We start from the raw sequence: 13,186 nt of genomic DNA on the forward strand, positions 1-13,186 counted from the left end.
CTAATCTCCAATATTAATTCACAGATGTGAATAGATTAGTCCAGTGTTTGTAGCTAAAATGTTTGTTCACGTTTAGAGTTAGCAGCAGCCAATTATAGCCAACCGGCAGTCACAAAAACAATCATTCAACAAAAGTCTCGAAGTTACGTTGGACCCAAGAAGCGGGCGGTTCGGTTGTATTTCAGTAAAACAACTTCTTTTAGGGTGATGTGACTGATGTTGATAGGGAAAAGGAAGATGATAATGAGCATAAAAAATAGCAAGTTACAAGTGCTGCAAGCTGAATGCGTGTTTGGCGTTATGCTCATCCTAGAATAACTGTCACTGACAAGTACTATTTCCCTTCTCCGCTCATTTTTACTGCTTTCTTCAAAGTAAAGTCTTTCATGATAGCCAAGTATCTATGTGTACCAATGATACCTTGCAGTCGATAACATATACTTGTCCGTGTGCGACTGGCATTATCCCTCCACAGTAGTACTCAGTAAACGAGTCTTGCGGAGCGAAACATTGTAACAAACAAGCCTCCATATCCAAGGACCAGGAATTGGCTTTATATGAATCTCTAGGTTGCATTTTTGGGGTCTCGTGGGATAGGTATTCACGTGACAGAGTTATCACTGTTCGAGGTGCATGATCAGAACACTAGATCAGAATAGAACACTTCTGTGTCCATCCTGGGCCCACATATAATACAGGACATCTGAGAACAAATACTTCCTAATTCAGACACTTGCATCCCGTGCTCACGTGGTTCAAACGCAAACGTATTTTTTGTAGAGATTTCATCTTGTAAGTGAAGCCAATCTATGCTGGAAAGCCGAGAAGCACTGCAAGCCAAACTCCGGAGAGACTCGAGCCCGCTACCTTCTGGCTAGTAGTTTGAACACAACCGTTCAACCACGAGCGGCTGACCAGCGGTGTGATTAATTCGCACTTAGACAAGATATCCTCATCCTCCAGTCGCGGGATTCACATCACGTGGTCACAAGTGTTGACTGGCTCCTTGAGTAATGACCTCTCAGACGGAAGTTTCACTCATCGGGTGAAGTATATTCCTCCACTGAGCTACTTATAGATTGTTGGTAGTGTGGAGACACTTACCCTAACAACAGACGTATATATCGACATCGACGTGGATGGTACGGTCAGCAATTCTAAGAGCGTCATCAGTCTCGCTTTCCTGTAAAGTATTACAGACATCTGGGGCGTTGTACTGGACATTCATCCCCCGTGGACTGACTGAGTTCTTAGGGATTCTTGGCTGACGTCGTTTCATTCGTAACGTCGAAGAAGTGCGAACTCCTACTCGGTCGTGTGGTCATGGTTAAAATAAGGTGTAAATTCACTTTTATCTCAGCTACGCCCAGTGTATTCCAGTTTGCAATTCAGGGGTTTTGCGGGACAGGTATTTTGTTCGGACTCACACCGCTCGTTTGAACGGCCGTCCTCCTGCACTGATGCAGTTATCTCCGTGAGTCCACACTAAAGGGAAGCATTGGACTCGAGTTTCGCTCTTATTAGAGTTCACCAGTAATGCATACCCAACGGCCGTGCCGGGATTAGAACCCCGGACATCTGACATGCGAGGAGAGCGTGTAACCACTATTCCTCCACCAACGCATCTGAATTATCATGTCTGAACAGGCGAACGTGTTCACACTTGAGCGATGTGATTGGTATGCCCGACAAATCATCGATACGACGACCCAGTAACTGTCCTGGTTGTGACGATCGATAGACCCGCCATTCAGGACTTACCAGTCAGGTAGTGTGACACGCGCTTGAAGTCCACTGGGCAAAGTTTTGGTTGCATTTTTGAGGTTTTGCGGGATAGGCATTTTGTTCACAGTCACACCACTCTCGTTTGAACGACCGTGTTCCTGTTCTGGCGTAATTGTTCCGGTGAGTCCACACCAAAGAGGGGAAGCAGTGGACTCGAGTTTCGCTCTTATCAGAGCTCATCAGTAGTGCATATCCAGTGGTTGTTTTCTCCATTAACGGAAAGGAAAATGGAATATCTGTGCGCACTTAAAAATATGGGGGTGAAGTAAACTGGGGATCGTAATATCTGCGTACGAGGAATGAAACACATTCGCATACGCTGTTATTCTGTTGAAACCAAATGCTTTCCTAATGTGTTTGTTATCAGGAACGCATCTGTCCGGCGACCAACAACATAATTCAGTACTTATATGCAACATTCGGTCCTTGAAGCCTAAACTGAAGATTTTGAGTAGTCCCATATGTCACGGAACGTTCTGATGCCAAGTGCATTTACTACTCCAGCTGACTTACTTGGCTCGGCTAGTAAAAGGAAGCCCACTCTGAAGGTTATCTTCATTATATCTCGTGGCTACTTATGAGTAGTTTCGGATTTTCCAGTTTGCACTTACATCAGCTGGGTCCAGCCAACGAGCACTAGCTTCTACGACAACCCACTCTTGAACGCTCCCCCAAATACGCTGAAGCCGCTTGATCTCTACTCATTGGCGCGCACCAGATGCTGACATGAACTAAACTGGACTTTCCTCAGCTTCAAATTAGATTTAATAAATTTCGCATCATTTGTGTGTTAACGTTTTCACCAAACGGATTTTAACAGGGTTAAATACCTGAGTACCTACCTGAAGGAGCCGGATTACTCGATATCATATCCGAAATTTTTATAGTGGGTCACAAATACATCGATTCAGTTGGAAGAGATGCAAACGACGGTTTGCAACCCATTTCACTTAATTTAAAAAACACCTTGTAAATTGCAACTCACAAATCATTCAACGTCGTCAGTGAATTAGAACATCTGTTTTTTTCTCTTTTTGACGGCCGCAGCACCTCAACTGAACCTCAGAAAGCGTAACAACATTCCTCAATCGCACACATTCACAGCTGGCTTTGACCGCCAGCGTGCAAGAACTTTGCCCAATATCAAGAGGTACGTCACGCTCTACAATATCAGCTTACACATCTTCGTATCATTATTGATTATTTCTGAAACACAAACTTCGGTTAATTCATTTAGATTGTTAGTAGACTTTATCGTTCTAAAATTCCATAGACTCAAAGTTCATACTTCGCTTTGTACACAATCTTTCATGCACCATGCTTCATACAGGAAAGGCACATTTTAACTGGGGTTTTTAGGCACTTTGTGTGGAACTTCCATATTTGCAAATGTCAGCCACTCACCGAAAGCAGTGCACAATCCAGCTGGACGACCATTTGGAATATATTTTTTTTCCGAAGAACCAATTTTATGCCAAATCACCGGACGATACCTCGCAAAATTCGCTAAAGACAAATATTTATGCAACTTTCATGGAGGGTTGGGAGAGGACGAACGGAACTCCACTCTGACGGGACAGACATTATCGTTTACACTGGAAACGTCATACACAAGGGGCAACGAGTCTTCCGACATATTGGTGCAGCGTGCACTCCACATAATCTGGAAGCGCATCACACCCCTGGTCAATCTGATGACGATGAGTCACCGGTGCAAACAGAGTGGAAAAAAATTCTGTTTATGGCAACATTGATATATCTCGAATGCATTGCAATCATACTGGTACCACATGGTCTACAATGCTTAATTCATGCAAATTCAAGTGTGAACACGTTCGCCTGTTCAGACGTGAAAATCCAGATGCGTCCAACGTGCGTTGGTGGAGTAGTGGTTACACGCCCGCCTCGCATGTCAGATGTCCGGGCTTCAAATCCCGGCACGGCCATTGGACATGCACTGCTGATGAGCTCTATTATGAGCGAAACTCGAGTCCAATGCTTTCCCTCTTTGGGGCGGACTCACCGGGATAATTACGCCAGAAGAGGAGGACGGCTGTTCAAACGAGAGTGGTGTGACTACAAACAAAATTCAGGACAATCGACGGGGGTTCAGTAGGACACATCATGGGGAATCCATATGGACCTACTCTTGTTTAACTTACTAGAATAACAGAGACTAAAAAACAACAACTGAAGCTGCATCCGAACCTGGTTAAATATTTATCAGCTGGCCCCTCTTACTCCTACCAGCCAGATTCATCTTGTAGACTTGTTGTCGCTCAAACGTGATGATTTAAAGTGGTAAATCGATTATTTCTGGCCCTACAATGTTTTATGGGCACGCTTAAGTGTTAGCCTGCATTTATACGCTTGGAAGCTCGCGTTGCATTGGAAATAGTGCCCCCACACTCTACTAATAACAATCAGGGTGGTCCTGCTAGAAATCGTTTTGGGTTTTTTCTTTCATTTACATAAAGAAACTCCATTCACTAAAACTGTCCCAGGTTTTGTCCTGAACCACGGACAAATTAAATCAGTGGATTTGGAGTTTCAGTTGACACTGTAGGTTGCCACATGTTGGTGCACACTTTCTAACCCCCAAATGTGTTTTTGTTTCCGTTAGGGCAATGAATATTTGTAGTGCGATCTAAGGAGAACTAAACATAGCAAAGTATGTTTCTGCCAACTATAGGTGCATTTTTCGGAGCAGCTGTGGATAGGGAGCGCGTTTTGATTGGCTGATCTCAGGGTCGTGTTGTGATTGGTCGGATGGTCAAAGTAAGCAGTCACATTTGAGGTCGCACCACAACTGTGTCGTTTCCTCTTCAAACGAAGTTCTTATTATTCTAGGCCACAAAGTAAGACCTCTAATGAGTACGGGAATCTAATGTATGAGACATTCCGCAAGGCTTTTTCAACGGATTGGATTAATTCCACCACAACATGGATATCTTCCAATTATTCCATACAATTCAGTAAACTAAAGTCAAACCTCAAACCTGGCCTCAAGACGCCGGCCGTCGTCGGCGCTGGCAATGGTGTGCCCGGACGAATGGCAGTCAGCTGTATTGAAGATTTGGAAGCAGCTGACATCCACGGTAACCGAATGTGGATACCACCAGCGTGTTCGATGTCAATGATTGAAGACCATACCGGGACCACAACAGATGAGGTAAGCAGTGTATTTACTTGATGAGAACTCACTAGCAAAATGAAGGCTGACTTTACCGATAAAAGCTTGGTTTTATTTGAGCGAGTGGGTTTCTAACCAGCTGAGTCATCCGAATAAATGCACTCATTGGCTTTACGACCTTTATTCAAGCAGCAAACAAGATGTTTTTTCCAACAAATTGTGCTTTTCCGGATCGCTTGTTCCACTTTTGCCCGAGGGTATTGCATGTTTGGAACAGGGGTTTCGGAAAACCGCTCCACTAAATCGCCTAATATTATTTTCAATAATAGGCTCCAACTTGTCACAGATTAGTTCCTACCAACTTCATGATTGGTTAGTTTCGGAAACTTGGTCTTCTTACACCCCCCCCCCAAATCGACAGACGCATACCTTATGTGTGATATGGTTCATGAAAGGAAGTACTACGGACTTTCAAGGACTCAGCTGACGAAAACCAGAAGGAAGGTCCATGCTACACATCTAACTAGTGTGCTTCATTAACTTTTTGAATGCACACAGAAATACACGTTTAAAACAAAGTGTATACTGAACCCTCAGGCAAGCTGTTGTGCCCCTATATATACACGGTTCAAAGGTCAGGTGATAGAAAGTAAGTAAAAGACAGGTGATTAATTCAAGCTACCCATTCAGTCGACCGTACTAAACAGGAAAAAACCGAGTGTATACTGAGCCCTCAGGCAAGCTGTTGTGCCCCTGTATATACACGGTTCAAAGGTCAGGTGATAGAAAGTAAGTAAAAGACAGGTGATTAATTCAAGCTACCCATTCAGTCGACCGTACTAAACAGGAAAAAACCACATGGCCTCTAATCCCATTGTTCTCAGCAGGTATGTGTCTCCCAAGTTTATTGATCGGGCACATAGCGGGTGACAGAATACCCGCAATATGTGGGACTTATTAGTCTTGTTCGTAAGATCAGTACACACTAGTATCAGAAAGGTCAGCTTCCTGAAAGCAACCGCTGAATGCCTGAAAACTACCGAGACTCTCAACTCCGCTAGATGTTGACCAGACAGACAACGCCCCCCTCAATGTACAGCGCCTCACAGCCTTGTATCGAACCCAGACAGCGAAAGTCAGCGTTGACCAAGGTCAGACAACGCCCCCGCAATATGCAGCGCCTCGCAGCCTCGTACCAAACCCAGACCGTGTGCGTCAGCATTGGACCAATTTCAGATAGTGTCCTTCCAATAAATAGCTTGAGAACGTTGTACTTTCGCACTCGCATACACTAACGCTCTCGCACTCGCTTGTTCGGAAAATAGCACTAGGCACTGGAGCGGGTCAGCAGCATATTCCACAGCTTGGCGAATCAGCAGATATAAGAACTAGTCAGCTAACTATTCCCTTTAATAATAGCAAGATTCCGTTTTACCGTGTTAGCGCCTTGTAGCATTAATTGAGCAGCGCCAAATGAAACATTCGGAGAAATCTGATAAACTGCGACAAAAATCAATGTTAGCGGAAAATCTCACAGTGTAAGTTTAACTGCCCGCAACTTGCGTTGCGTTTCAGGGGTCTGTTCACTGAAATTTCATTCAGTAGAACTTTTTGGGAAAATTTATTAACCTTTTGGTCGATTACAGTAGAAGAATTCTAGGTAGTGGCTACTTTTTGCGTCCGCTCATCAATAAACACAAACAGCAATCTTTTTGGAAATTAACCTGGGCTTCACTCAGTAACTGGGCTTGCAAGCGGCTCTCTTAACGGTTCCTTCGTGATATTCAACACCACGCCGAGTAAAATCGACGTAGGCTGTCTGAAGGGATTTACTCATTTACCGGAGTGATTCCATCCTGTCAGTGAAGCCAATCTGTACTGAAAAGCTGTTTCATCCTTATTTGGAAACATCTCCGGGGGGCGAAACTCAGATAGGTTCGGAACCGCGATCTTTCGGTCAGTGGTTAAACACCAGCGAAGTGCCAAGTTATCGCTAGCTCAAAGTGAGCAAGTCGTATTTCTGGGTTCGATTCCTCATCCCACAGTGTGTTGGTCTGTCGAAACAACACACAAGTGTTCATTTTACATAGCTAGTCATGACTTCGCCAAGAAAAACACAGGTCTATATTGCATACAATCGGTGGACCTACTCCAGTTATGTATAAGCCTCAGTTTCAGAAACACTCGAACTCGAACTTGTGAAATGAGCAGTAGTCACCATTTCGTCACGCATACGCAGTATTCCCAGTACGGTCATCGACCCAGCAGGAAGGCAGTAAACTGCCAACATGGTGACAGAGCATCGTTTACGTAAAATTAACCAGTAGATGGAGACTTTCAAAATTCTGTCGTGACCAGACACCATTAACAGCACCAAAAACGCTACCGACACCGCCTCGCACGTCAAGCGAATTACTCCGTTAAGCACGTTATCTGAACACTCATCATCACCTGTAAAAGTACCTGTGGCGTCTTTCGTTCCTTGAAAAGTTTTACTTGGACCGACAAAAATTCACATCTCATTTGCTCGACGTCAACACGCACCTTTGTTCTCATGTGGAGGTATGACCATGAGTGTCGTATCTTGAAAAATTACCTGTCAAAATGTGTCCAACTTTACCAACAGTTCCAATTTTCTTAGCCTTCCATTCCTTTTTCTTTGTACAGTGTTCTCCAAATTGTGATCCCTTTTGGCAAGTGTGATGTAATACCAACAACTCACAGAATATATCCCCCAACAGTGTTTTTATCATTGCTTAAAGCTCTTATTAAATCAAGTAAAAATCAATCTAATATACTTCGAAGTTTTTCCCTGAAGGCCTTATGCGTACCAAGCCATTTCCTTCATCTGATGAAATATGCCACAAACAAGTAAACGAAACAAATCTGCATTTCAGAGTTTTTTTTTTCAATCTTAGATTTCTTATCCGGTTTGAAATGCCAGTGGCCACTTACTAACTAGTTGGAATTTTTTTGAAATATATATATGTACATTTAGTCATCTCAGATAACAAAGTCCCTAGGACAGTCATCATCATCATCATCAAGATCGATAGGATGACATCAGTGTTCACCACCGATGCTTCACTGCCGTACAACCATGATTTATTTGAAGGCTTTATTGTAAAGAAAAGAGTGAAGGTGGACGGGGGAGGGATCAGTATCGGGTATCTGAAACTTCGCAGCCTAATTTTTAAGGAAGGGTTCTGGAACCGAAGGAAACTAAGAGTGGTAGGTGTGCTGTCTTTTACTTCCACTCCGTTCCATTAATCTAAAAGTTGTCCCACCTCTACATCGACAAGTCCAGCGACCATCTGGCGTTCCGGCTCAGTGAATCGTATTGCATCACACATTCTGACCTTCCCTGTGGTGCTTAGAATCGTTTTGAGGCAAACATCATGATCTCATTGCAATATGCTTCAAGGATTCACCCGTGAAGCGGTATGATACTACGTTACACTCTTTGGAGTTGCATAGTAATGCAAAGTGGCATGGTTAACAGGATCACGTGCGTTAAAAATTGATCGAAGTGCACACGTTTGAAATTGCAGTCTGGTCAAAAATCCCAACAGAGGAAAGGGTTTTATTCGATTAAGGATTTATTTTTCTTATTAAAGCTTAAAACACTGAAACTTTTCCGGGTTGCTAGCCATTTTGTGCGAAACGCACTTCGACTGTTATCGATTATACTCCTTGGCGACGGAATTCCATAAAGTGTACCCAGTAGCAACAACCTACGATCAAGGTATTGTTAACTTTGAGGGTGAAATGTGCAGTGCATTTAATCAATCGTACAGTTAGGTTCAGCCTAAAAGTAGTACATAATGAACAAACGCTCCACAATTCTCATCTTCCCAGATCCAAATTTTACGGTAGCCTGGATGTGGGTTAATGTGTTTGGCTTCTGTCAGAAGGTCATTCCTCCTATGTCCCCAATGCTACAGAGGAAGATAAGACCTCGCTTGATGAAATGCAGTCATGTTTAGGAGGCTCATGATATGTCGTGGATTTGACAAATTTCTCTGGAATGTCGATGACTAGTTTGGCACTGTTGACGACGCTTTCGACGGTTCTGATGAACGTACGACATACTTATTCGAAACTCAGTTAAACATCTCGTTTGTACAATTTTGGTTCAACTATAACATAAGGTTGACGGAAACCTGAAAATCACACCTAGCTAATGGACTCCCAGAAGGAAAAAATAGATCGTGGGCTGTCGAAGATGTCATCGCAACCTCATGAGTAGTGGAACATGAACATAGTTTTACTAATGCTGTTTACGAGAATTAGTATGTGAGGTCATAAAATTCTCAGATGATTTCTTAGGATTGTTAATGTTTTAGGTCTACTTCGAGAATTGAATAGATGAAAAGACAAGCTTTGTTTTGCCAAATTCCAGTGGTCATTCAGCTTCAAACTCATCTTTCAAGCGTAACGAACAACTGTACGCTTTCTACTCACTGTACTGCAAATAAAAAAGTAGTCAGTAGCCGATTACACATTTTAATGAATGACATGAGCCGGCAGATATGTTAGGTTTTAGTAATACAAACTCACCTGGAATCCAGCTGAATCTCTCGTTTGAAACTGGACTGTCGAAGAATTTTCAGCAGCCTTACGAGTAGTGTTATGTTTTAATTTACGCACTTTCCAGCTTGATAAATGAAAAAACAATGCCGGAGGCAGTCGAGTATCTGCAAGTCCTGTGCGACGCATCACTAGACAATTCTGTAAAGCCTTTTTACTCTTCCAGACAACGCTTACTCCTGCTTGCTTCTTGTGTTTCTTGATCCTTTGATTTAGGTTTCTTTCATCTACTGAAGTGAGCATCGGCATGTAGTAGGATAAATTATCGATATTTTTGTGATTTGCCCGAGATTTTCATATCAGACTGGAAGATATCCGGATGAGAGGGACTACTGTAACTTGGAAGTATGTCCACGAGAATTCCAAGTGGGTGATATACTTCAAGCCTTTCAATGATCCGGCAGAATGTGTTTGGTTTCGGCGAGATATTAGCGTCTCATCGAACCCGGCGTGTAGACCTGGGCCACAGATAACTGTTGGAGTCTGCAAAAGTCGCCAGGCGCAAACTTCGCGAAGAAAGTTCTTCCAGTCAGCAGCGGTCATGTGGCTAATAGATAATTCCTCTGAGCAGCAGTTGATTTTCGCCAAATTTTGTTAATTTTCACCAAATTTTTGGACCAGCAATAAATGAATAGAATTACTGTCCTAAACTCCATCCTAGACCGCTCCAGCCAAGTTCCCTTTTGAAGACCGATTTCTTGCCGACACTGTCGGGCGTTACACCTTTACTTGTCAGAAACAGTTGAAAGTGTCATTTGGTGGCCATAAACGTTGCTCATGGATCACTTCTTGGCTTTGCAAAAAACGTATTGCCATCTCATTGTCATGAACGAGAGTTGACAGCGTCAGAAAGTTCACTTAAGGTTTTACGTCCGAGCGGAGAAAATTTTCGCACAAAATGAACCTAGATGAGGTTAAGGAACTGTTTTTATCAAAAACAGGTCAAGGTCAATGTACTTTTTGCATTAGTCGCTGGGCTTACCTGGAGAAGATCCAAGATTTATACTAAACCTGATACTTGGAAAATCATCCATCGGTGTACTTTTATGCAAAGTCTATTCATAAAAAATACGACAACAAGACAAAACTGGGTGAAGTCACCGGGACTAACCAGTGCCAAGTTGACCACTATATTTCGAAAAAACGGACAACCGGACAATGCACATCATCACGTGAGACGTCTTGATCTTCTCAAACTCCGGCTATTTGGCTGTTTAATTTCAGTAAGAATAGTAAATCCTATTCGTTTTTTATCGATCACGCCCAGGAGACGATAAATCAGAATTAGTCTGTAACGGTAACCTAGACAGCCCGGACAGATAACCGCCTTGCTAGTAGGGTTGACTTAATATATTTTTGAAGAAAATTTAATCTTGTGAACGGAGCTATTTATGCCGAAACGCCATAATTACAGTACAGTCGTTTCAACCTTATTAGGGGTCATTAGTAGAGAATAACTTACGCATTTCCAAGGAGATCCGACCTTGCAACCTCTCAGCTATTAGTTGAAGACAATCAAAACAATTATAGGGTTTTACGGGGGTTTGCAACCAAAATTCTGCCCAGTGGGTTTCAAGCGTGTGCCACGCTACCTGACTGGCGGGTCAATAGGTCGTCAGAACCAGGACAGTTACTGGGTCCTCGTTCGATGAGTCGGGCACACCAATCACATCGCTCAAGTGTGAACACGTTCGTCTGTTTAAAGGTGATAATTCAGATGCGTCCAACGTGCGTTGGTGGAGTAGTGGTTACACGCCCGCCTCGCATGTCAGATGTCCGGGGTTCAAATTCCGGCACGGCCATTGGATATGCACTGCTGATGAGCTCTAATAAGAGCGAAACTCGAGTCCAGTGCTTCCCCTCTTTGGTGTGGACTCACCGGAATAATTACGCCAGAACAGGAACACGGTCGTTCAAACGAGAGTGGTGTGGCTATGGACAAAAAAAACAATCAAAACAGTTGACCGCGAGCGGCTGACGGGNACGAGCAGCTGACGGGCAAAATGAGTACCTCACCATATCGTGTCCAAGTTGTAACCTGGTTAGAGAACAACTATTTGCGCCTCCATCATCAGCAAAGCAATGGTAATTTATTCTCTCCTAAAGACGTCACCATCGATTTGGTCATCTGGGTAAGACCCGTTCTGAATGCAGGCCACCTACGCAACAAACTACCAGATGTACACAGAGGTGATAAAATTCGCGAATTTTCCCCGAACACGTTTTTTGTTAGATCGACGGCCCCTTTTTGACTGGCATGTACTAAACCAAGTCAGTTTTACATGTATATTGAGAGGTGACACAACACAGCTAAGAAACTTGCCTTCACGCCCACATGTTTTGTCAAAATAGCTATTGATTTCGAGGTTTGATTCTCCTCTCGGTGAAGACGTCAGACTCGGTTCTAGTGACGAAAGGACCCTGTATGGATGGGACTGTTATTCACCGTGGTTCTGCTTTTCGCTCACCGACTGAAACAGGATTTGATTCGCACAGTTGAGATAAACGGATTTCGTTCCGTCTATGAGTTCAGCTTCAAAAGAGCCTGAAATTTACCGACATAAACACAAAGGGTCACAGGAAAGTCTGCATTACTCACGAGCTCTCCCGAATGAAATGTTGCAGGACGGAGACCAGACCATGATGACTCATGTGATGACTCAGTCTACCGCGTTGCTTTTCCTCGCCCAGCTGCAGGGGGTACTTTGTCAGTTAATCATTCACACTGCATGTGGCCACCCGTCAACTTGAGCCCACACACGAACAGCCTAATTATCAAGCGTGAGAACGGCTTGAGTGTTCATCAAGCCAAATAAAAATTATACCCGACTGGCGCGAATGAATAAATCTTTGATACATGTGGGGTTTGTGGGAGGTTTATTGTTCAAATTCACATCACTCTCGTTTGAACAGTCGTCCTCGTGTCCTTGCGCAATTATTCCGGTGAATCCACACCAAAGGGGGGTAAGCACGGGACTCGAGTTTCACTCGTGTTAGAGTTCATCAGCAGTGCACATCCGAGGGCCGTGCACCCAGGACACCTGACATGCGAAGCGAACGTATTACCACTATTCCCCCAACGCACGTTGGACGCATCTGAATCCTCATGTCTGAACGGTCGGACGTGTTCATGCGTGAGCGATGTGATTGGCATGTCCGACACATCATCGATACGACGACTTCCCCCAACGTTGGACGCATCTGAATCCTCATGTCTGAACGGTCGGACGTGTTCATGCGTGAGCCATGTGATTGGCATGTCCGACACATACATCATACGACGACCCAGTAACTGTCCTGGTTGTGACGGTCGATTGGCCCCCTTGTCAGGACTTCCCAGTCAGGTGGCACCACAGACGCTTGAAATCCGTTGGACAAATTTTGTTGATGCATGCGGGGTTTGTGGGAGGTGTATTGTTCAACTTCACATCATTCTCCTTTGAACAGTCGTCCTCGTGTCCTAGCGCAATTATTCCGGTGAGTCTACACCAAACAGGGGAAGCACTGGACTCGGGTTTCGCTCTTATTAGAGCTCACCAACAGTGCATATCCAATGGCCATGACGGGATTTGAACCCCGGATATCTGACATGCCAGGCGAGTGTGCAACCACTACTCCACCAACGCACGTTGGACGAATCTGAATTATCACGTGTGAACAGGCGAACGTGTTCACACT

The 13,186-nt window shown here is 44.0% G+C and overlaps 1 protein-coding gene across 1 annotated transcript in view; it reads left to right on the plus strand.

Annotated features, from left to right (window-relative positions):
• The window catches only part of T265_06390 (hypothetical protein), a gene marked incomplete at both ends in the record, with an annotated part of 76,197 nt that overhangs the window by 20,925 nt on the left and 42,086 nt on the right, over positions 1-13,186 (plus strand). Inside the window, 2 exons of the mRNA XM_009171638.1 lie at positions 2,833-2,935; positions 4,762-4,957. Coding sequence (XP_009169902.1) covers positions 2,833-2,935; positions 4,762-4,957 — 299 coding nt within the window. The remainder of the gene's footprint in view (positions 1-2,832; positions 2,936-4,761; positions 4,958-13,186) is intronic.

Source organism: Opisthorchis viverrini (assembly GCF_000715545.1).
Source record: "Opisthorchis viverrini unplaced genomic scaffold opera_v5_130, whole genome shotgun sequence".
Classification (NCBI taxonomy): Eukaryota; Metazoa; Platyhelminthes; class Trematoda; order Opisthorchiida; family Opisthorchiidae; genus Opisthorchis; species Opisthorchis viverrini.